The 25922-nt window shown below is 40.6% G+C and overlaps 1 protein-coding gene across 1 annotated transcript in view; it reads right to left on the bottom strand.

Annotated features, from left to right (window-relative positions):
• Positions 1–25922, bottom strand: part of mRpL19 (mitochondrial ribosomal protein L19) — a 53229-nt gene that overhangs the window by 3707 nt on the left and 23600 nt on the right. Inside the window, exon 5 of the mRNA XM_070091201.1 lies at positions 9827–10014. Within this exon, the coding sequence (XP_069947302.1) occupies positions 9827–10014 (188 nt within the window). The remainder of the gene's footprint in view (positions 1–9826; positions 10015–25922) is intronic.

Genomic DNA, 25922 nt, shown 5'->3' with positions numbered 1-25922 from the left:
GACACAGTATTTTGTACACCCAAAATGATTATTCTTATGTAATATGCTTTGAAACAATATAAAAAATTACTACATATATCATTTTCCACCAAGGCAGGTGACCCAAAGAAGAAAATTAATACAGTGGACCCCCGGTTAACGATATTTTTTCATTCCAGAAGTATGTTCAGGTGCCAGTACTGACCGAATTTGTTCCCATAAGGAATATTGAGAAGTAGATTAGTCCATTTCAGACCCCCAAACATACACGTACAAACGCACTTACATAAATACACTTACATAATTGGTCGCATTGGGAGGTGATCGTTATGCGGGGGTCCACTGTATAGTATTTTCTACTTTTTCTGTTTTAGTAATGGCATACAGAAATGGAAGTATACCTTTCGTGTACTTGTAACAAGTTTCAAGTTTTTTTTTTTTTTTTTTTTTTAGCTTCTCAGACTGGCCTAACACCAGTCTTCCCTGCTGATAGCCTGCTCAACCTGGCTATTAGTGTAGGCTAATGTCTAACTAAATTTAACCAATTATAACATGCATTAATACCAATACAATAATGCTTAAAGGAACTCATGGCAAGCCACTCCTAAAACTAGCAGGTCAGTGCACTAACCACTGTACCATGCCAGCCTAATAATTTGTCTATACCATGAAATTCACGTTCGGAGTACTCATGCATCCCTGATCAAATTCTTGTATATTCTTGGGGAATGCATAAAGGTGAGAATATATTTTGAAACAAAAAGAAATGACTAAGTAAAGCCAAGCAGAAAAATTCAATGTTCCGATTTCAGTGTCACCACTGCTTTTGCAGGTCTTGACTCTCAGTAAAAGAACAATCAATCAAGAAGATGAGTTGGGTAACTCAGTCTATAGTAATATTCCTTAGATAAATGAAACACTGAAATGTAATTCTACATTAATGTTAAGTAACAGCTACCTTGCATTACACTGTTATACAGCCTCTCCTCAGCAACGTACTCATTTACCAACCACTTGGAGTTATGGCCAGCTCTCCGACCAGTCGGTATTGTATGCTACACCCAGGACCCCTACACCAACCCATACAAGCTCTTCCATTTCCTTGCCATCATCTCCCTTACCCAGGCCCTCTACAGCTCCTGATAACCCTGATGATGATGATGATGACCCCAAACCAGTACTCTGAAGGATTTGATGACTAAAATGTTAATCTGAATGTCTCTTCTTACACTGTAATTTGAATTTTTTTGGTACATCATTTTTATACTGTACAATAATTACAATTTTCTGTAATATGTAAGGGTTATGCAAATTAATACAAAGTTATCAAGTGGAGTTTCCTTTAGACCTTTTCTTCATTCAGAATAAAATGTTTGAAATGGTTGTTATAAATGCTTCAAGCATCAGTAAGGGTTGGTTCCTTGCTTAGCGACGAATTCGTTTACTGACGTGGTCTTACGAATGGAACTCCGTTGTTAAGTGAGAAGAGACTGTATAAATAATCATTACTGTCTCACATCAAATTGATTTTACAAACATTAATTTTTCAAACATTATCTTTCTTCATTATCAATGGAGGTAAAGAAGGGAATGTACAAAAGTACATGTATAGTGGTACCAACACTCTTGTATGGGTGTGAAGCTCGGGATGCAAATGCTGCAGCGAGGAGGCAGCTGGAGACAGTGGAGATGTCCTGTCTAAGGGCAATGTATGGTTTAAATATTATGCAGAGAATTCGGAGTGTGGAAATTAGGAGTTGTGGAGTTACTAAAAGTATTAATCAGAGGGCTGAAGAGGGGTTGTTGAGGTGGTTTGGTCATTTAGAGAGAATGGATCAAAGTAGAATGACTTGGAGGGCATATAAATCTATAGGGGAAAGAAGGTGGGGTAGGAGTCATCCTTGAAAAGGTTGGAGGGAGGAGGTAAAGCAGTGGTGTCATAAGGGAGGGGCTGCCCCGGGTGACACCATTTAGGGGGTGACACCTCTAAAGAAGGTGACACTAATGCACAAAACAGTGCTGCAGCAACATAAGAGAAAAATCCTTCATTTATATATAGCCTATTATATGATTACAGAGCACAAATAGGTCTATATAGAGAAAATCATTGATTTTGATGACGTGATAGATGATTCTGCAGGACTGAAGGCAAGGAAACGTAAGATCAGATTCGCTGAGATGTAACCTGTACTCAAGGTCAAATCGGAACTAGTGTTTCTCTGATATTGCAATGTTTTTCTTATTTTTCAAGTTTTTTCTTTTTGCATTGTTGAAGATGAATAAATGTAGGATCAGTTGCCTGTACTCGAAGTGGTATTTGAGTTTATGTTTCCGCAATATTACTACGATTATTTATCATTAATAAAGTTGAGAAATATTCTCCTGTTCGGTCTATGGCCCTTAAATGTTCTCACTGCTAAACGTTAGTCGTTGGTTATGCAGTAGTGACGTAACTGGAGTTTACTCCCCCCATCCCCCAGCCTTGGATTTCATGGGGGTGACACCAAAGATTCCTCCTCAAGTGACACCAACCCTAGCAACGCCACTGGGGTAAAGGTGGTTTTGTGGGTGAGGGGCTTGGACTTCCAGCAAGCATGTGTGAGCATGTTAGATAGGAGTGAATGGAGATAAATGGTTTTTGGGACCTGATGAGCTGTTGGAGAGTGAGCAGGGTAATATTTTGTGAAGAGATTCAGGGAAACCGGTTAGCCAGACTTGAGTCATGAAAATGGGAAGTACAATGTCTGCACTTTAACCCGTAAACGGTCTAAACGTATATATAAATTTTTTCAACATTTGATAGTATGTAAAAAAAGTAGCTGCTCTTTTTTTTTTTTTTTACATTTGAAAACGTGTAAAAAAACTTTGATCTACGTTTTTTTTTTTTGTTATATTTGAAAATATGTAAAAAAAACGTAGATCTACTTTTGGAGCACTATGCATGTGAATGTAGATCTGCTTAGACCGTTTACGGGTTAAAGGAGGGGTTTGGGATATTGCCAGTTTGGAGAGACTTCTAAACTGTTGTATCTGAGCACCTCTGCTAAGACAGTGATTATGTATGAAGTGAAAGTGTTGAATAATGATGAAAGCATTTTTCTTTTTTGGAAATTTTCTTTCTTTCTGAGTCACCTTGGCTCGGTGGGAGATGACTGACGTGTTAAAAAGAAAAATTAACTTTTTTTTTTAACTGTAGTATCAGGGCCCCTCTGGCAAGAGTGTCATGGAGTGTGTTATGGTGAAAGTGTTTCTTCCTTTTTTGGATCACCCTACCTTGGTGGGATATGGCCAGTGTGTTAATAAAAAATAATTAACTTTTACCAGTATTAACTCAAAGCACCCTTCTTTTGAATATACAGTAGTTCCCCCATATCTGCGGGGGATATGTTCCAAGACCTACGGTGGATACCTGAAAACCACAGATATTAGCGAACCCTGTATATATAAGTCATTTTTTTCATTGACATACACACCCATGATTGATATATCATACACAATAAGTCGAGAAATAGCATTTTTTCACATATGGGAAGCATTTCACAGCTTCTTTTAGGCTCTGAAGAACTGTTAGCATCAATATTTTTGCGCTTAAGCAAAATTATGAGTTATTTATGGGCCACGGTAAAGCGTGGATAACTGAAACCATGGAAACTGAACCTGCGGATACAGGGGTTCTACTGTACTGCATTTCAAAGTAACTATTCTACCAAAGCTTCTCTTGATACACCCAAAAAACAACACTATAACCATTAAAATTTAAATAACATGATATAAACTACCCCATTCAAAATGATTCTGAATAACTTTTGTAAGAATCAGTGACTACATACCAAAAAAGTAGGTAGCATGAAGAATGCAAGTCTCAATACTAGCGCTGGAACAATTCTAAACAAAACCACAAATTGGAGAGAAAATTTTAGATGTTATTTCAGTCCATCCTGGACCATTATCAAGTCATGACATGATAACGGTCCAGGATGACCTGAAATGTCATTAAAAGTTTATCATCTTATTTGTGGTTTAGTTTTAAGTACAGCAGATAATCCACTTACAACCTGAATGTGTTCCTGATGATTGTTTATAACCCTAGTGTTCCAAATTCAGAACATATTTTTCTGGTAAATACCAATGTTGTAACCAGAGGGGCATTCCCAAACCATAATACATGCTGTATTTAATAACATTCAGTTTTTATAGGAGTAAAAACCATTTACAGTGCTCACACGAGTCCCTCTCTCTTTTCTGTTCCCACCCTCTTTTTTTCCCCTCCCTCATATTACCTCTCTTAATAAATCATAATGAGGCTAGTCCCATTATATATTCTTAAGTTTATACATAATGACTATGCATAAATTACTGATGTACTATATATGTAGCTAGATATGCTGTATTATGATGCCCATATTACTCTTCCTCCCATCTTTCTCTTCCCTCTGTCTCCTGTGTATAATTTCTCTTGCCCTCATACTCGAATGATGGTGATATCTTCAAAAATTCCATATCTCCCGTGTATGGGATACGCTATCATAAGAAGGAAATTCCCAATTGTAACCACAGCTATGGTGGAATGAAGCCTCTAAAATTCTCAAAGTTGGTGAACAGTTGCTGGAATACTTGACAATACTTGTCAATACTTGACAAGTAGTAGGTTGGTAGACAGCAACCACCCAGGGAGGTACTACCGTCCTGCCAAGTGAGTGTAAAACGAAAGTCTGTAATTGTTTTACATGATGGTGGATTGCTGATGTCTTTTGTCTGTCTCATAAATATGCAAGATTACAGGTATGTCTTGCTACTTCTACTTACACTTAGGTCACACTACACATACATGTACACATTTATTTATACACACTCATCTGAGTTTTCTTTGATTTTATCTTAATAGTTCTTGGTCTTATTACTTTTCCTTTTATATCCATGGGGAAGTGGAATAAGAATCTTTCCTCTGTAAGCCATGCGTGTTGTAAAAGTCAACTAAAATGCCGGGAACAATGGGCTAGTAACCCCTTTTCCTGTAAAGATTACTAAAAAGAATAAGAAGAAGAAAATTGTCAAAGTGGGAAGTCTGAATGTGCGTGGATGTTGTGCAAATGATAAGAAAGAGATGATTGTGGATATTATGAATGAGAAGAAGCTGGATGTCCTGGCTTTAAGTGAAACAAAGCTGAAGGGGGTGGGAGAATTTCAATGGAGAGGAATAAATGGGATTAGGTCAGGGGTTTCAAATAGAGTTAGAGCTAAAGAAGGAGTAGCAATAATGTTGAAGGATAAGCTATGGCAGGAAAAGAGGGACTATAAATGTATTAATTCAAGGATTATGTGGAGTAAAATAAAGATTGGATGTGAAAAGTGGGTTATAATAAGCATGTATGCACCTGGAGAAGAGAGAAGTGTAGAGGAGAGAGAGAGATTTTGGGAAATGTTGAGTGAAGGCGTGGGGAGTTTTGAATCAAGTGTGAGAGTAATGGAGGTTGGGGATTTGAATGCTAAAGTGGGTAAAAATGTTATGGAGGGAGTAGTAGGTAAATTTGGGGTGCCAGGGGTAAATGTAAATGGGGAGCCTTTAATTGAGCTATGTGTAAAAAGAGATTTGGTAATAAGTAATACATATTTTATGAAAAAGAGGATAAATAAATATACAAGGTATGATGTAGCACGTAATGAAAGTAGTTTATTAGATTATGTATTGGTGGATAAAAGGTTGATGGGTAGGCTCCAGGATGTACATGTTTATAGAGGGGCAACTGATATATCGGATCAGTTAGAGTAAGAGGTAGATGGGAAAAGAGGAAGGTGGCAACAACAAGTAAGAGGGAGGTGAAAGTGTATAAACTAAGGGAGGAGGAAGTTCGGGTGAGATATAAGCGACTATTGGTAGAAAGGTGGGCTAGTGCAAAGATGAGTAGTGCGGGGGTTGAAGAGGGTTGGAATAGTTTTAAAAATGCAGTATTAGAATGTGGGGCAGAAGTTTGTGGTTATAGGAGGGTGGGGGCAGGAGGAAAGAGGAGTGATTGGTGGAATGATGAAGTAAAGGGTGTGATAAAAGTGAAAAAGGTAGCTTATGAGAGGTTTTTACAAAGCAGAAGTGTTATAAGAAGAGCAGAGTATATGGAGAGTAAAAGAAAGGTAAAGAGAGTGGTGAGAGAGTGCAAAAGGAGAGCAGATGATAGAGTGGGAGAGGCAATGTCAAGAAATTTTAATGAAAATAAGAAAAAAATTTGGAGTGAGTTAAACAAGTTAAGAAAGCCTAGGGAAAGTATGGATTTGTCTGTTAAAAACAGAGTAGGGGAGTTAGTAGATGGGGAGATGGAGGTATTAGGTAGATGGCAAGAATATTTTGAGGAACTTTTAAATGTTAAGGAAGAAAGAGAGGCAGTAATTTCATGCACTGGTCAGGGAGCTATAACATCTTTTAGGAGTGAAGAAGAGCAGAATGTAAGTGTGGGGGAGGTACGTGAGGCATTACGTAGAATGAAAGGGGGTAAAGCAGCTGGAACTGATGGGATCATGACAGAAATGTTAAAAGCAGGGGGGGGGATATAGTGTTGGAGTGGTTGGTACTTTTGTTTAATAAATGTATGAAAGAGGGGAAGGTACCTAGGGACTGGTAGAGAGCATGTATAGTCCCTTTATATAAAGGGAAAGGGGACAAAAGAGACTGTAAAAATTATAGAGGAATAAGTTTACTGAGTATACCAGGAAAAGTGTACGGTAGGGTTATAATTGAAAGAATTAGAGGTAAGACAGAATGTAGGATTGCGGATGAGCAAGGAGGTTTCAGAGTGGGAAGGGGATGTGTAGATCAAGTGTTTACATTGAAGCATATATGTGAACAGTATTTAGATAAAGGTAGGGAAGTTTTTATTGCATTTATGGATTTAGAAAAGGCATATGATAGAGTGGATAGAGGAGCAATGTGGCAGATGTTGCAAGTATATGGAATAGGTGGTAAGTTATTAAATGCTGTAAAGAGTTTTTATGAGGATAGTGAGGCTCAGGTTAGGGTGTGTAGAAGAGAGGGAGACTACTTCCCAGTAAAAGTAGGTCTTAGACAGGGATGTGTAATGTCACCATGGTTGTTTAATATATTTATTGATGGGGTTGTAAAGGAAGTAAATGCTAGGGTGTTCAGGAGAGGGGTGGGATTAAATTTTGGGGAATCAAATTCAAAATGGGAATTGACACAGTTTCTTTTTGCTGATGATACTGTGCTTATGGGAGATTCTAAAGAAAAATTGCAAAGGTTAGTGGATGAGTTTGGGAATGTGTGTAAAGGTAGAAAGTTGAAAGTGAACATAGAAAAGAGTAAGGTGATGAGGGTATCAAATGATTTAGATAAAGAAAAATTGGATATCAAATTGGGGAGGAGTAGTATGGAAGAAGTGAATGTTTTCAGATACTTGGGAGTTGATGTGTCGGCGGATGGATTTATGAAGGATGAGGTTAATCATAGAATTGATGAGGGAAAAAAGGTGAGTGGTGCATTGAGGTATATGTGGAGTCAAAAAACGTTATCTATGGAGGCAAAGAAGGGAATGTATGAAAGTATAGTAGTACCAACACTCTTATATGGGTGTGAAGCTTGGGTGGTAAATGCAGCAGCGAGGAGACGGTTGGAGGCAGTGGAGATGTCCTGTTTAAGGGCAATGTGTGGTGTAAATATTATGCAGAAAATTCGGAGTGTGGAAATTAGGAAAAGGTGTGGAGTTAATAAAAGTATTAGTCAGAGGGCAGAAGAGGGGTTGTTGAGGTGGTTTGGCCATTTAAAGAGAATGGATCAAAGTAGAATGACATGGAAAGTATATAAATCTATAGGGGAAGGAAGGCGGGGTAGGGGTTGTCCTCGAAAGGGTTGGAGAGAGGGGGTAAAGGAGCTTTTGTGGGCAAGGGGCTTGGACTTCCAGCAAGCGTGCATGAGCGTGTTAGATAGGAGTGAATGGAGACAAATGGTACTTGGAGCCTGACGATCTGTTGGAGTGTGAGCAGGGTAATATTTAGTGAAGGGATTCAGGGAAACCGGTTATTTTCATATAGTCGGACTTGAGTCCTGGAAATGGGAAGTACAATGCCTGCACTTTAAAGGAGGGGTTTGGGATATTGGCAGTTTGGAGGGATATGTTGTGTATCTTTATATGCGTATGCTTCTAAACTGTTGTATTCTGAGGACCTCTGCAAAAACAGTGATAATGTGTGAGTGTGGTGAAAGTGTTGAATGATGATGAAAGTATTTTCTTTTTGGGGATTTTCTTTCTTTTTTGGGTCACCCTGCCTTGGTGGGAGACGGCCGACTTGTTGAAAAAAAAAAAAAATTCTCGTTGCCCTATTGAAGTCTCTGAACCAAGGCTGGCAGATTTCAACACCCTGTATAAACCTCATCCTGCAAGATGGAATGTGACAGAAATATATAAGTAGCTTTGCTCCTATTCTGTAACTATCATACAGGATAGGGTAGTAGCACAAAGCTAATGTATCCAACTTTTTGTTATATAATAAAAATATCCATAATCTCCATCCCTTCCTTAAACTCTCTCTCCCAACACACCTGACACAAAATGGATAGGTTGGCAGCAACAAAACTGCAACTCTCTCCCACTCTAATCATATAACACAATGTTCTTTGTTAGGTAAATGGATACAGAAGCAACTATTGTAGCATTTTATTGTGGCAATGTTCTCCAGGAGCTTGACAAAGCTCCTGGAGAACCTCTGTGTCCATTTACCTAACATTTTGTTGGTAATTCTACCATTGTAGGTAGTAGGTTGGTAGATAGCAACTATCCAGGGGGGTACTACCATTCTGCCAAGTGAGTGTAAAACGAAAGCCTGTAATTGTTTTACATGATGGTAGGATTGCTGGTGTCTTTTGTCTGTCTCATAAATACGCAAGATTACAGGTACGTCTTGCCACTTCTTCTTACACTTAGGTCACACTACACATACATGTTTTTTTTTTTTTTTTTTTTTTTTTCAACAAGTCGGTCGTCTCCCACCGAGGCAGGGTGACCCAAAAAAAAGAAAGAAAATCCCCAAAAAGAAAAATACTTTCATCATCATTCAACACTTTCACCACACTCACACATTATCACTGCTTTTGCAGAGGTGCTCAGAATATAACAGCTTAGAAGCATATACAAGCATATATATACACTCCCCTCTGGGTTTTCTTCTATTTTCTTTCTAGTTCTTGTTCTTGTTTATTTCCTCTTATCTCCATGGGGAAGTGGAACAGAATTCTTCCTCCGTAAGCCATGCGTGTTGTAAGAGGCAACTAAAATGCCGGGAGCAAGGGGCTAGTAACCCCTTCTCCTGTATATATTACTAAATGTAAAAGGAGAAGGGGTTTCTAGTTCTAGTTCTTGTTTATTTCCTCTTGTCTCCATGGGGAAGTGGAACAGAATTCTTCCTCCGTAAGCCATGCGTGTTGTAAGAGGCAACTAAAATGCCGGGAGCAAGGGGCTAGTAACCCCTTCTCCTGTATATATTACTAAATGTAAAAGGAGAAGCTTTCATTTTTCCTTTTGGGCCATCCCGCCTCAGTGGGATACGGCCAACGTGTTGAAAGAAAGAATTCTACCATTATTACAACTCTCCATTTACATGTCCTCACCATTCTTTCACTGCTCAATGTATTAGGTGCCTGAGTACATTGTGTATTAAAGAATGATGAGGGTAACTGAATGCCCAGTCTGTGGTTGCCTAGCAGTAATTAGGTATACATGTATACTATATTTAGGTGTTAGTCTGCTGTTGACGGTCACATCTTAGGAAGTTCCCAACAGAAATAAGCCATTCTACTTGGCTTTGCTAGGTTATCCAAGGTTTGAAAACTTAAACAAAAGCCTCTTACCTTCAGATGATTAACTGGCACAGGAGCTCCTTCCTGAATTAATTCAGGATCCATATCCAAAGGGAAGGTAGAGTACTCAGGTAAGGCATCACGAAGATACAACAGTTCATCATCCAAGCGCTTCTCCAACCGCAGTACCTCAATATTATTAATTAATGGAGAGTACATTTCATACAGGATTTCAATACCTAAAGAGAAAAATTATATATGAGAAAAACAAAAGATGTAAAAATAAGGTTGTATACTGAAAATTATTTCATTTTTATACAATTAAGTCCTGTGGATAAGGTAACAATTATAAAAAGATTCAGGGAAACTGATTAAATGGACTCATGTCCTCCACGATAGGAGTGAATGGAGACGAATGGTATTTGGGACCTGACGATCTGTTGGAGTGTGAGCAGGGTAATATTTAGTGAAGGGATTCAGGGAAACCGGTTATTTTTATATAGCCGGACTTAAGTCCTAGAAATGGGAAGTACAATGCCTGCACTCTAAAGGAGGGGTTTGGGATATTGGTAGTTTGGAGGGATATGTTGTGTATCTTTATACATATATACTTCTAAACTGTTGTGTTCTAAGCACCACTGCAAAAACAGTGATTGTGTGTGAGTGAGGTGAAAGTGTTGAATGATGATGAGAGTATTTTCTTTTGGGGAATTTTCTTTCTTTTTGGGTCACCCTGCCTCGGTGGGAGACGGCCGACTTGTAAAAATATATATACAGTGGATCCCCGAGTTTCGTGATTAATCCGTTTCAGAGAGTCTGCTGAAAGTCGAAATTCACGAAACTCGAAACCATTTTCCCCATAAGAAATAATGGAAATAAAATTAATCTGTTCCAGACACCCAAAAATATTAAAATAAAATATTTTTTTCAAATTAAATAAAGATTTATATACTGAAATCAATGAGAAATCAAGTACATATATATAAAAAATAATAATAACATTACACTTACCTTTACTGAAGACTTCTGGGTGGATGGAAGACGGGAGGAGGGGATTGGAGGAAGGTGTACACTATTGTTTGGAAGGAGAATCTCCTTCCATTAGGACTTTAGGTAGCAAGTCCTTATCTGGGGTTACTTCCCTTCTTCTTTTAATGCCACTGGGAACAACTTGAGAGTCACTGGACCCCTGTCACACAAAATATCTGTCCAGAGAGGTCTTTTTTTGGCATTTCTTTAAGATTTCCCTGAAGTGGGACACAACACTGTCATTGTACATGTTGCAGATATGGCTTGCTTCTGCTTGGTCAGGGTGATACTTTTCAACAAAACTTTGCAACTCATTCCACATTTCACACATGTCCTTAATCACAGAAGAAGGAACCTCCTTCACTCTCTTTTTCTCCTCCTCTGAAGCAAGTTCCTCGGCTGTGGTCTGATGCTGTTCCAGTTGAAGCTCTTGCAGTTCGTCAGTGGTTAGCTCTTCCCTGTGGTCCTCCACCAACTCTTCCACATCCCCGTCACTCACCTCCAACCCCATAGACTTGCCCAATGCCACAACACCTTCCACAACAGCCAGAGGGTCGACAGGGACAGGGTCTGCCTCAAACCCTTCAAAATCCCTCTGGATCGTGTTCCTCACTTTATTTACCAAAGGGCTTGCACTAGCTTTCCTTGGGTCCATGATGACTTATTTAGCAGTTGCAAGCACAAAAAAGAATGGATTATTATGAAAAGTATTGTATGAACCCAATGGGTGGATGGAAGACAAGAGGAGGGGATAGGAGGAAGGTGTACACTATTGTTTGGAAGGAGAATCTCCTTCCATTAGGACTTCAGGTAGCAAGTCCTTTTCTGGGGTTACTTCCCTTCTTCTTTTAATGCCACTGGGAACAACTTGAGAGTCACTGGACCCCTGTTGCACAAAATATCTGTCCAGAAAGGTCTGTTTCTGGCATTTCTTTATGATTTGCCTGAAGTGGGACAAGGTTTTGTCACTGAACATGTTGCAGATATGGCTTGTTTCAGCTTGGTCAGGGTGATACTTTTCAACACAACTTTGCAACTCATTCTACTTAGAAAACACGTCCTTAATCACTGAAGAAGGCACCTCCTTCACTCTCTTTTCCTCCTCCTCTGAAGCAAGTTCCTCAGCTGTGGTCTGATGCTGTTCCAGTTGAAGCTCTTGCAGTTCGTCAGTGGTTAGCTCTTCCCTGTGGTCCTCCACCAACTCTTCCACATCCCCTTCACTCACCTCCAACCCCATGGACTTGCCCAATGCCACAACACCTTCCACAACAGGCAGAGGGTTGGCAGGGTCAGGGTCTGCCTCAAACCCTTCAAAATCCCTCTGGATTGTGTTCTTCGCTTTCTTTACCAAAGGGCTTGCACTAGCTTTCCTTGGGCCTATGGTGACTTATTTAGCAGTTGCAATCACAAAAAAACAATGGATTACAGTGGACCCCCGCATAGCGACTTTAATCCGTGCAAGAGGGCTGGTTGTTATGCGAAATGTTCGGTATGCGAATGAATATTCCCCATAAGAAATAATGGAAATCAAATTAATCCGTGCAAGACACCCAAAAGTATGAAAAAAAAATTTTTACCACATGAAATATACATTTTCCTACACACAAAGAGGATACATGCACAATAGTAGAGTAGTACATGCACAATATATATTGTGCATGTACTACTCTACTAAATGAAGAATAAATGACACTTACCTTTACTGAAGATGCAGCAATGACTGATGAGACACTGTGTCCTGGGAGTGCCTTTCCCTCCTGAGTACTGTAGGTCCTGTTTGGCATTTTCTTCCAGAACAGGCCTTATCACACTGTGTATGCCACTACGATTCTTAAATCTCTCAAACCAACCTTTGCTGGCTTTAAATTCACCAATATGAGCACTAGTTCCAGGCATTTTTCCCTGTTCACCTGGGTGTTAGTCGACTGGTGTGGGTTGCATCCTGGGAGACAAGATTAAGGACCCCAATGGAAATAAGTTAGACAGTCTTCGATGACACTGACTTTTTTGGGTTATCCTGGGTGGCAAATCCTCTGGGGTTAATTGTTTCTTGGTATTCTCAATAAGCCACACCAACAACGGTGCTACAGCAGCAGCAGCAGCAGCAGCTGACGGTGGTACAGCAGCAACAGACGATGCTACAGCAGCAACAGACGATGCTACAGCAGCAGCAGACCACCATTACTCTCACACTTGATTCAAAACTCCCCACGCATTCACTCAACATTTCCCAGAATCTCTCTCTTTCTTTCTTTCAACACACCGGCCGTATCCCACCAAGGCAGGGTGGCCCAAAAGGAAAAACGAAAGTTTCTCCTTTTACATTTAGTAATATATACAGGAGAAGAGGTTACTAGCCCCTTGCTCCCGGCATTTTAGTCGCCCCTTACAACACGCATGGCTTACGGAGGAAGAATTCTATTCCACTTCCCCGTGGAAAATATATACGTGTATATATATATATATATATATATATATATATATATATATATATATATATATATATATATATATATATATATATATATATATATATATATATATATATATATATATATATATATATTATATATATATATATATATATTATATATATACGTATATATATATATATATATATATATATATATATATATATATATATATATATATATATATATATACGTATATATATATATATATATATATATATATATATATATATATATATATATATATATATATATATATATATATATATATATATATATATTATATATATATATATATATATATTATATATATATATATATATATATATATATATATATATATATATATATATATATATATATATATATATATATATATATATATACACGTATATATTTTCCACGGGGAAGTGGAATAGAATTCTTCCTCCGTAAGCCATGCGTGTTGTAAGGGGCGACTAAAATGCCGGGAGCAAGGGGCTGGTAACCTCTTCTCCTGTATATATTACTAAATGTAAAAGGAGAAACTTTCGTTTTTCCTTTTGGGCCACCCTGCCTTGGTGGGATACGGCCGGTGTGTTGAAAGAAAGAAAGAGAGAGATTCTGGGAAATGTTGAGTGAATGCGTGGGGAGTTTTGAATCAAGTGTGAGAGTAATGGTGGTTCGGGATTTCAATGCTAAAGTGGGTAAAAATGTTATGGAGGGAGTAGTAGGTAAATTTGGGGTGCCAGGGGTAAATGTAAATTGGGAGCCTTTAATTGAGCTATGTGTAGAAAGAAATTTGGTAATAAGTAATACATATTTTATGAAAAAGAGGATAAATAAATATACAAGGTAGGATGTAGCACGTAATGAAAGTAGTTTGTTAGATTATGTATTGGTGGATAAAAGGTTGATGGGTAGGCTCCAGGATGTACATGTTTATAGAGGGGCAACTGATATATCGGATCATTATTTAGTTGTAGCTACAGTTAGAGTAAGAGGTAGATGGGAAAAGAGGAAGGTGGCAACAACAAGTAAGAGGGAGGTGAAAGTGTATAAGCTAAGGGAGGAGGAAGTTTGGGCGAGATATAAGCGACTATTGGCAGAAAGGTGGGCTAGTGCAAAGATGAGTAGTGGGGGGGTTGAAGAGGGTTGGAATAGTTTTAAAAATGCAGTATTAGAATGTGGGGCAGAAGTTTGTGGTTATAGGAGGGTGGGGGCAGGAGGAAAGAGGAGTTATTGGTGGAATGATGAAGTAAAGGGTGTGATAAAAGAGAAAAAGGTAGCTTACGAGAGGTTTTTACAAAGCAGAAGTGTTATAAGAAGAGCAGAGTATATGGAGAGTAAAAGAAAGGTGAAGAGAGTGGTGAGAGAGTGCAAAAGGAGAGCAGATGAAAGAGTGGGAGAGGCACTGTCATGAAATTTTAATGAAAATAAGAAAAAATTTTGGAGTGAGTTAAACAAGTTAAGAAAGCCTAGGGAAAGTATGGATTTGTCAGTTAAAAACAGAGTAGGGGAGTTAGTAGATGGGGAGAGGGAGGTATTAGGTAGATGGCAAGAATATTTTGAGGAACTTTTAAATGTTGAGGAAGAAAGGGAGGCGGTAATTTCATGCACTGGCCAGGGAGGTATACGATCTTTTAGGAGTGAAGAAGAGCAGAATGTAAGTGTGGTGGAGGTACATGAGGCATTACGTAGAATGAAAGGGGGTAAAGCAGCTGGAACTGATGGGATCATGACATAAATGTTAAAAGCAGGGGGGGATATAGTGTTGGAGTGGTTGGTACTTTTGTTTAATAAATGTATGAAAGAGGGGAAGGTACCTAGGGATAGGCGGAGAGCATGTATAGTCCCTTTATATAAAGGGAAAGGGGACAAAAGAGATTGTAGAAATTACAGAGGAACAAGTTTACTGAGTATACCAGGAAAAGTATACGGTAGGGTTATAATTGAAAGAATTAGAGGTAAGACAGAATGTAGAATTGCGGACGAGCAAGGAGGCTTCAGAGTGGGTAGGGGATGTGTAGATCAAGTGTTTACATTGAAGCATATATGTGAACAGTATTTAGATAAAGGTAGGGAAGTTTTTATTGCATTTATGGATTTAGAAAAGGCATATGATAGAGTGGATAGAGGAGCAATGTGGCAGATGTTGCAAGTATATGGAATAGGTGGTAAGTTACTAAATGCTGTAAAGAACTTTTATGAGGATAGTGAGGCTCAGGTTAGGGTGTGTAGAAGAGAGGGAAAATACTTCCCGGTAAAAGTAGGTCTTAGACAGGGATGTGTAATGTCACCATGGTTGTTTAATATATTTATAGATGGGGTTGTAAAAGAAGTAAATGCTAGGGTGTTCGGGAGAGGGGTGGGATTAAATTATGGGGAATCAAATTCAAAATGGGAATTGACACAGTTACTTTTTACTGATGATACTGTGCTTATGGGAGATTCTAAAGAAAAATTGCAAAGGTTAGTGGATGAGTTTGAGAATGTGTGTAAAGGTAGAAAGTTGAAAGTGAACATAGAAAAGAGTAAGGTGATGAGGGTATCAAATTATTTAGATAAAGAAAAATTGGATATCAAATTGGGGAGGAGGAGTATGGAAGAAGTGAATGTTTTCAGATACAGTGGACCCCCGGTTAACGATTTTAATCCGTGCAAGAGGGCTCATCGTTATGCGAAATAATCGTTATGCGAATGAATTTTCCCCATAAGAAATAATGGAAATAAAATTAATCCGTGCAAGACGCCCAAAAGTATGAAAAAAATTTTTTTTTACCACATGAAATGTTAATTTTAATACACACAAACTGAAAAAGGCATGCACAATTACATGACACTTACTTTTATTGAAGATCTGGTGATGATTGATGGGATGGGAGGAGGGGAGAGCATTATCTTCTTACTGTTTAGAAGGGGAATCCCCTTCCATTAGGACTTGAGGTAGCAAGTCCTTTTCTGGGGTTACTTCCCTTCTTCTTTTAATGCCACTAGGACCAGCTTGAGAGTCACTGGACCTCTGTCGCACAACAAATCTGTCCATAGAGCTCTGTACCTCCCGTTCCTTCAAGACTTTCCTAAAATGGGCCATAACATTGTCATTGAAATAGTCACAAGCACGGCTTGCAACAGCTGTGTCAGGGTGATTTTCATCTATAAAGGTTTGCAGTTCAACCCACTCTGCACACATTTCCTTAATCTTTGAAGTAGGCACAATGGATTCCACAACTGGCATAGGCTTCTCAGGGTTAGCCCCAAACCCTTCAAAATCTTTCTTAATTTCCATACTAATTCTCACCCTTTTTACCACAGGGTTGGCACTAGAAGCTTTCTTGGGGCCCATGGTCACTTATTTTCCAGAAACAGCACCGAAAATACTGTAATAATAAGAAATATTCCGAGTGTATGCTTGGATGTTACCGCGGAGGCTGGCTGGTAAACAATGGGACGGAGCGGCACATGTGAGGCTGGCTGAGGGCACATTGGACGCGTCTCGGACGAAAATCGGTATGCGGGTTTTTAATCGGTATGCGCGGCAAAAATTTTGCGATAAAAGTAATCGTTATGCGGAAAAATCGCTATGCGATGCCATCGTTATGCGGGGGTCCACTGTACTTGGGAGTTGACGTGTCGGCGGATGGATTTATGAAGGATGAGGTTAATCATAGAATTGATGAGGGAAAAAAGGTGAGTGGTGCATTGAGGTATATGTGGAGTCAAAAACCGTTATCTATGGAGGCAAAGAAGGGAATGTATGAAAGTATAGTAGTACCAACACTCTTATATGAATGTGAAGCTTGGGTGGTAAATGCAGCAGCGAGGAGATGGTTGGAGGCAGTGGAGATGTCCTGTCTAAGGGCAATGTGTGGTGTAAATATTATGCAGAAAATTCGGAGTGTGGAAATTAGGAGAAGGTGTGGAGTTAATAAAAGCATTAGTCAGAGGGCAGAAGAGGGGTTGTTGAGGTGGTTTGGTCATTTAGAGAGAATGGATCAAAGTAGAATGACATGGAAAGCATATAAATCTATAGGGGAAGGAAAGAGGGGTAGGGGTCATCCTCGAAAGGGTTGGAAAGAGGGGGTAAAGGAGGTTTTGTGGGTGAGGGGCTTGGACTTCCAACAAGCGTGCATGAGCGTGTTAGATAGGAGTGAATGGAGACGAATGATACTTGGGACCTGACGATCTGTTGGAGTGTGAGCAGGGTAATATTTAGTGAAGGGATTCAGGGAAACCGGTTATTTTCATATAGTCGGACTTGAGTCCTGGAAACAGGAAGTACAATGCCTGCACTTTGAAGGAGGGGTTTGGGATATTGGCAGTTTGGAGGGATATGTTGTGTATCTCTATACGTATATGCTTCTAAACTGTTGTATTCTGAGCACCTCTGCAAAAGCAGTGATAATGTGTGTGTGTGGTGAAAGTGTTGAATGATGATGAAAGTATTTTCTTTTTGGGGATTTTCTTTCTTTTTTTTGGGTCACCCTGCCTCGGTGGGAGACGACCGACTTGTTGAAAAAAAAAAAAAAAAAATACATATATATATATATATATGTTTTTTTTTTATTATCACACTGGCCGATTCCCACCAAGGCAGGGTGGCCCGAAAAAGAAAAACTTTCACCATCATTCACTCCATCACTGTCTTGCCAGAAGGGTGCTTTACACTACAGTTTTTAAACTGCAACATTAACACCCCTCCTTCAGAGTGCAGGCACTGTACTTCCCATCTCCAGGACTCAAGTCCGGCCTGCCGGTTTCCCTGAACCCCTTCATAAATGTTACTTTGCTCACACTCCAACAGCACGTCAAGTATTAAAAACCATTTGTCTCCATTCACTCCTATCAAACACGCTCACGCATGCCTGCTGGAAGTCCAAGCCCCTCACACACAAAACCTCCTTTACCCCCTCTCTCCAACCTTTCCTAGGCCAACCCCTACCCCGCCTTCCTTCCACTACAGACTGATACACTCTTGAAGTCACTCTATTTCGCTCCATTCTCTCTACATGTCCGAACCACCTCAACAACCCTTCCTCAAACCACCTCAACAACCCTTCCTCAGCCCTCTGGACAACTGTTTTGGTAATCCCGCACCTCCTCCTAACTTCCAAACTACGAATTCTCTGCATTATATTCACACCACACATTGCCCTCAGACATGACATCTCCACTGCCTCCAGCCTTCTCCTCGCTGCAACATTCATCACCCATGCTTCACACCCATATAAGAGAGTGGGTAAAACTATACTCTCATACATTCCCCTCTTTGCCTCCAAGGACAAAGTTCTTTGTCTCCACAGACTCCTAAGTGCACCACTCACTCTTTTCCCCTCATCAATTCTATGATTCACCTCATCTTTCATAGACCCATCCGCTGACACGTCCACTCCCAAATATCTGAATACATTCACCTCCTCCATACTCTCTCCCTCCAATCTGATATTCAATCTTTCATCACCTAATCTTTTTGTTATCCTCATAACCTTACTCTTTCCTGTATTCACTTTTAATTTTCTTCTTTTGCACACCCTACCAAATTCATCCACCAATCTCTGCAACTTCTCTTCAGAATCTCCCAAGAGTACAGTGTCATCAGCAAAGAGCAGCTGTGACAACTCCCACTTTGTGTGTGATTCTTTATCTTTTAACTCCACGCCTCTTGCCAAGACCCTCGCATTTACTTCTCTTACAACCCCATCTATAAATATATTAAACAACCACGGTGACATCACACATCCTTGTCTAAGGCCTACTTTTACTGGGAAAAAATTTCCCTCTTTCCTACATACTCTAACTTGAGCCTCACGTCCACGAGGAGTTAAAAGATAAAGAATCACACACAAAGTGGGAGTTGTCACAGCTGCTCTTTGCTGATGACACTGTGCTCTTGGGAGATTCTGAAGAGAAGTTGCAGAGATTGGTGGATGAATTTGGTAGGGTGTGCAAAAGAAGAAAATTAAAGGTGAATACAGGAAAGAGTAAGGTTATGAGGATAACAAAAAGATTAGGTGATGAAAGATTGAATATCAGATTGGAGGGAGAGAGTATGGAGGAGGTGAATGTATTCAGATATTTGGGAGTGGACGTGTCAGCGGATGGGTCTATGAAAGATGAGGTGAATCATAGAATTGATGAGGGGAAAAGAGTGAGTGGTGCACTTAGGAGTCTGTGGAGACAAAGAACTTTGTCCTTGGAGGCAAAGAGGGGAATGTATGAGAGTATAGTTTTACCAACGCTCTTATATGGGTGTGAAGCATGGGTGATGAATGTTGCAGCGAGGAGAAGGCTGGAGGCAGTGGAGATGTCATGTCTGAGGGCAATGTGTGGTGTGAATATAATGCAGAGAATTCGTAGTTTGGAAGTTAGGAGGAGGTGCAGGATTACCAAAACTGTTGTCCAGAGGGCTGAGGAAGGGTTGTTGAGGTGGTTCGGACATGTAGAGAGGATGGAGCGAAATAGAGTGACTTCAAGAGTGTATCAGTCTGTAGTGGAAGGAAGGCAGGGTAGGGGTCGGCCTAGGAAAGGTTGGAGAGAGGGGGTAAAGGAGGTTTTGTGTGCGAGGGGCTTGGACTTCCAGCAGGCATGCGTGAGCGTGTTTGATAGGAGTGAATGGAGACAAATGGTTTTTAATACTTGACGTGCTGTTGGAGTGTGAGCTAAGTAACATTTATGAAGGGGTCCAGGGAAACCGGCAGGCCGGACTTGAGTCCTGGAGATGGGAAGTGCAGTGCCTGCACTCTGAAGGAGGGGTGTTAATGTTGCAGTTTAAAAACTGTAGTGTAAAGCACCCTTCTGGCAAGACAGTGATGGAGTGAATGATGGTGAAAGTTTTTCTTTTTCGGGCCACCCTGCCTTGGTGGGAATCGGCCAGTGTGATAATAAAAAAAATAATAATATATACACGTATATATTTTCCACGGGGAAGTGGAACAGAATTCTTCCTCCATAAGCCATGCGTGTCGTAAGAGGTGACTAAAATGCCGGGAGCAAGGGGCTAATAACCCCTTCTCCTGTATATATTACTAAATTTAAAAGGAGAAACTTTTGTTTGTCCTTTTGGGCCACCCCACCTCAGTGGGATACGGCTGGTGTGTTGAAAGAAAGATATACAGTGGACCCCCGCATAACGATGGCATCGCATAGCGATTTTTCCGCATAACGATTACTTTTATCGCAAAATTTTTGCCGCGCATACCGATTAAAAACCCGCATACCGATTTTCGTCCGAGACGCGTCCAATGTGCCCTCAGCCAGCCTCACATGTGCCGCTCCGTCCCATTGTTTACCAGCCAGCCTCCGCGGTAACATCCAAGCATACACTCGGAATATTTCGTATTATTACAGTATTTTCGGTGCTGTTTCTGGAAAATAAGTGACCATGGGCCCCAAGAAAGCTTCTAGTGCCAACCCTGTGGTAAAAAGGGTGAGAATTAGTATGGAAATTAAGAAAGATTTTGAAGGGTTTGGGGCTAACCCTGAGAAGCCTATGCCAGTTGTGGAATCCATTGTGCCTACTTCAAAGATTAAGGAAATGTGTGCACAGTGGGTTGAACTGCAAACCTTTATAGATGAAAATCACCCTGACACAGCTGTTGCAAGCCGTGCTGGTGACTATTTCAATGACAATGTTGTGGCCCATTTTAGACAAATCGTAAAGGAACGGGAGGTACAGAGCTCTATGGACAGATTTGTTGTGCGACGTCCAGTGACTCTCAAGCTGGTCCTAGTGGCATTAAAAGAAGAAGGGAAGTAACCTCAAGTCGTAATGGAAGGGGATTCCCCTTCTAAACAGTAAGAAGATAATGCTCTCCCCTCCTCCCATCCCATCAATCATCACCAGATCTTCAATAAAAGTAAGTGTCATTTAATTGTATGCGTATTAAAATTAACATTTCATGTGGTAAAAAAAATTTTTTTTCATATGCACGGATTAATTTGAATGGGGAAAATTTTCCCCATAAGAAATAATGGAAATCAAATTAATCCGTGCAAGACACCCAAAAGTATGAAAAAAAAAATTTTACCACATGAAATATACATTTTCCCACACACAAAGAGAAGGATACATGCACAATAGTAGAGTAGTACATGCACAGTATATATTGTGCATGTACTACTCTACTAAATGAAGAATAAATGACACTTACCTTTATTGAAGATGCAGCAATGACTGATGAGACACTGTGTCCTGGGAGTGCCTTTTCCTCCTGAGTAATGTAGGTCCTGTTTGGCATTTTCTTCCAGAACAGGCCTTATCACACTGTGTATGCCACTACGATTCTTAAATCTCTCAAACCAACCTTTGCTGGCTTTAAATTCACCAATATGAGCACTAGTTCCAGGCATTTTTCCCTGTTCACCTGGGTGTTAGTCGACTTGTGTGGGTTGCATCCTGGGAGACAAGATTAAGGACCCCAATGGAAATAAGTTAGACAGTCTTCGATGACACTGACTTTTTTGGGTTATCCTGGGTGGCAAATCCTCTGGGGTTAATTGTTTCTTGGTATTCTCAATAAGCCACACCAACAACGGTGCTACAGCAGCAGCAGCAGCAGCTGACGGTGGTACAGCAGCAACAGACGATGCTACAGCAGCAGCAGACGATGCTACAGCAGCAGCAGACGATGCTACAGCAGCAGCAGCAGCTGACGGTGGTACAGCAGCAACAGACGATGCTACAGCAGCAACAGACGATGTTACAGCAGCAGCAGCAGCTGACGGTGGTACAGCAGCAACAGACGATGCTACAGCAGCAGCAGACGATGCTACAGCAGCAGCAGCAGCTGACGGTGGTACAGCAGCAACAGACGATGCTACAGCAGCAGCAGACGATGCTACAGCAGCAACAGACGATGTTACAGCAGCAGCAGACGATGCTACAGCAGCAGCAGCAGCTGACGGTGGTACAGCAGCAACAGACGATGCTACAGCAGCAACAGACGATGTTACAGCAGCAGCAGACGATGCTACAGCAGCAGCAGCAGCTGACAGTGCAGCAGCAGCAGCAGCTGACAGTGCAGCAGCAGCAGCAGCTGACAGTGCAGCAGCAGCAGCAGCTGTACCACCAATAGTAGCGATGGTTGATTGGGGTTTATTATACAACCTGGCCAGCTCGGAGACACGCACTCCACTTTCATACTTATCAATGATCTTTTTCTTCATCTCTATTGTAATTCTCACCCTTATTGCTGTAGGGTTGGCACTAGAAGCTTTCTTGGGGCCCATGGTCACTTATTTTCCAGAAAAAGCACCGAAAACACTGTAATAATACGAAATATTCCGATTGTATGCTTGGATGTTACCGCGGAGGCTGGCTGGTAAACAATGCCACTGGCGGAACATGTGAGCGTGGCTCAGGCCGCACATTGGACGCGTCTCGGACGAAAATCGGTGAGCGGGTTTTTAAGCGGTATGTGAGGCAAAATTTTTGCGATTAAAACAAGTGGTATGCGGATTAATCGCTATGTGATGCCATCGTTATGCGGGGGTCCACTGTATAGTATTTATATTTAACAGTCGGCCGTCTCCCACCGAGGCAGAGTGACCCAAAAAAGAAAGAAAATACTTTCATCATCATTCAACACTTTCACCTCACTCACACATAATCACTGTTTTTGCAGAGGTGTTCAGAATACAACAGTTTAGAAGCATATATATCGTAGGGGTTCTTAAATGGAGATATCGAGGGTTGAAGGTAGACACACTTGTTGGATGGTAACGATATATATTGTCAGACAGAGATGATGGGAGATGGAGCCCAGCCTTGCCGTGTTCTAGCCTGGATGATCTACCGCCGACTGAGGCCGAGGCAGAGGTACGAACGTACTCATGCGCATCCCGTGACGTCACACAAAGTCACAGGCCTAAAAGGGATCTCTTATCTAAAGCACATGGATGATACTGATATGCTATACAACACAGGGATCAGCAACTATGCTGACATATACATATAAAGATACATAACATATCCCTCCAAACTGCCAATATCCCAAACCCCTCCTTTAGAGTGCAGGCATTGTACTTCCCATTTCCAGGACTCAAGTCCGGCTATATAAAAATAATCGGTTTCCCTGAATTTTTTTTTTTTTTTTTTTCAACAAGTCGGTCGTCTCCCACCGAGGCAGGGTGACCCAAAAAAAAGAAAGAAAATCCCCAAAAAGAAAATACTTTCATCATCATTCAACACTTTCACCACACACACACATTATCACTGCTTTTGCAGAGGTGCTCAGAATACAACAGTTTAGAAGCATATACGTATAGAGATACACAACATATCCCTCCAAACTGCCAATATCCCAAACCCCTCCTTCAAAGTGCAGGCATTGTACTTCCCATTTCCAGGACTCAAGTCCGACTATATGAAAATAACCGGTTTCCCTGAATCCCTTCACTAAATATTACCCTGCTCACACTCCAACAGATCGTCAGGTCCCAAGTATCATTCGTCTCCATTCACTCCTATCTAACACGCTCATGCACGCTTGCTGGAAGTCCAAGCCCCTCACCCACAAAACCTCCTTTACCCCCTCTTTCCAACCCTTTCGAGGACGACCCCTACCCCTCTTTCCTTCCTCTATAGATTTATATGCTTTCCATGTCATTCTACTTTGATCCATTCTCTCTAAATGACCAAACCACCTCAACAACCCCTCTTCTGCCCTCTGACTAATGCTTTTATTAACTCCACACCTTCTCCTAATTTCCACACTCCGAATTTTCTGCATAATATTTACACCACACATTGCCCTTAGACAGGACATCTCCACTGCCTCCAACCGTCTCCTCGCTGCTGCATTTACCACCCAAGCTTCACATCCATATAAGAGTGTTGGTACTACTATACTTTCATACATTCCCTTCTTTGCCTCCATAGATAACGTTTTTTGACTCCACATATACCTCAACGCACCACTCACCTTTTTTCCCTCATCAATTCTATGATTAACCTCATCCTTCATAAATCCATCCGCCGACACGTCAACTCCCAAGTACAGTGGTCCCTCAATAATCGTCCGGCCTGAAAGTCGTCCATTTCGGAAATAGTCCTGTTTTTTCGTCAAAATATTGGCTCGCAAATGGTCCGGTAACTCGCTAATAGTCCTAATAGTCCTTCGTCCTGGACGCGTACTCAATGCTCTGAGCCGCCTCGGTCTTTCCTTCCCAGCCAGTGTGCCATTGTTTACCAGTGAGTGACGGTCTCCTCACATGCTCCTACGAAATATTTCATAATATTCCATTGATTTTAGTGCTTGCAAGTGCTAAATAAGCTACCATGGCTCCAAATAAAGCTTCTAGTGCCAGCCCTTTGGTAAAGAATGTGAGAAATGCATAATTTATGAAAAAGTTTGTAGAAAAATACAAAGATGGTGGTGGTAGAGTGGAAGCAGTTGTTGATGAACATAAGAAAGGAGGATCACTGCAGCAGGCCTGTTGGCCCATGCTTGGCAGGTCCTTTACAATTCATCCCACTAACGAAACATTTTCCCAACCCAGTCCTCAATACTACCCAAGAAATAAGCTCTGATAACTCTATCCACTCATTTGCAAGTCCCAAATGAGTGGATAGAGTTATCAGAGCTTATTTCTTGGGTAGCACTGAGGACTGGGTTGGGAAAATGTTTCGTTAGTGGGATGAATTGTAAAGGACCTGCCGAGCATGGGCCAACAGGCCTGCTGCAGTGATCCTCCTTTCTTATGTTCTTATGTTCATCAACCACTATCACAACTGCTTCCACTCTACCACCACCACCATCTTTGTATTTTTCTACAAACTTTTTCATAAATTATGTGTTTCTCACATTCTTTACCAAAGGGCTGGCACTAGAAGCTTTCTTTGGTGGTAGAAGGTAGTAGTGATGGTGGTAGAAGGTAGTAGTGATGGTGGTAGTAGGTAGTAGTGATGGTGGTAACAGTTGTAATAGTGGTAGAAGGTTGTAGTGATGGTGGTAGAGGGTTCCTTCTTTAGTGATTCAGTGATTCTACCAACTCCTCCAATGTTGTTGGAGTTATATAGGGCTACAAAAACCACCGCCGCCTCACCACCATTATGGACAGCTTACACTCAGTGGCCCTTATATACCCAAAAACAACACAACACCTCTCGTGACATACGTAATGACTTATTTTATTCATTCTACAGTATATTCCATGTTTCTATGTTATTAATATTGTTTATTATGTCATATTAGTTGAATTGTGATAGATAAATAAGCCATAGAGTTAGTGTCATATTCTCCAACAATAAACTTGCCATCCCTCCCTCACACAAATAGCCTATAAGAACATAACAATGATAAATTAGACATATATGCAACTCTTGGGTATCTTTATTGAGGAAACGTTTCGCCACACAGTGGCTTCATCAGTCCATACAAAGGAGAATCTTGAAGAACAGGAGGAGAATGAGGTAATCAGTCCCTCAACCTTGAGTCGATGTGGTCAGTCCATCAATCTTGAATAGATTGATGGACTGACCACATCGACTCAAGGTTGAGGGACTGATTACCTCATTCTCCTCCTGTTCTTCAAGATTCTCCTTTGTATGGACTGATGAAGCCACTGTGTGGCGAAACGTTTCCTCAATAAAGATACCTAAGAGTTGCATATGTGTCTAATTTATCAACATGTCGGTTCTCTGAACCATTCATCTACAAACATAACAA

Source organism: Cherax quadricarinatus, chromosome 34, assembly GCF_038502225.1.
Source record: "Cherax quadricarinatus isolate ZL_2023a chromosome 34, ASM3850222v1, whole genome shotgun sequence".
NCBI classification, from domain to species: domain Eukaryota; kingdom Metazoa; phylum Arthropoda; class Malacostraca; order Decapoda; family Parastacidae; genus Cherax; species Cherax quadricarinatus.
Note: the sequence above shows the minus strand (reverse complement) of the source record. Positions and strands in the feature narration are given on the sequence as shown.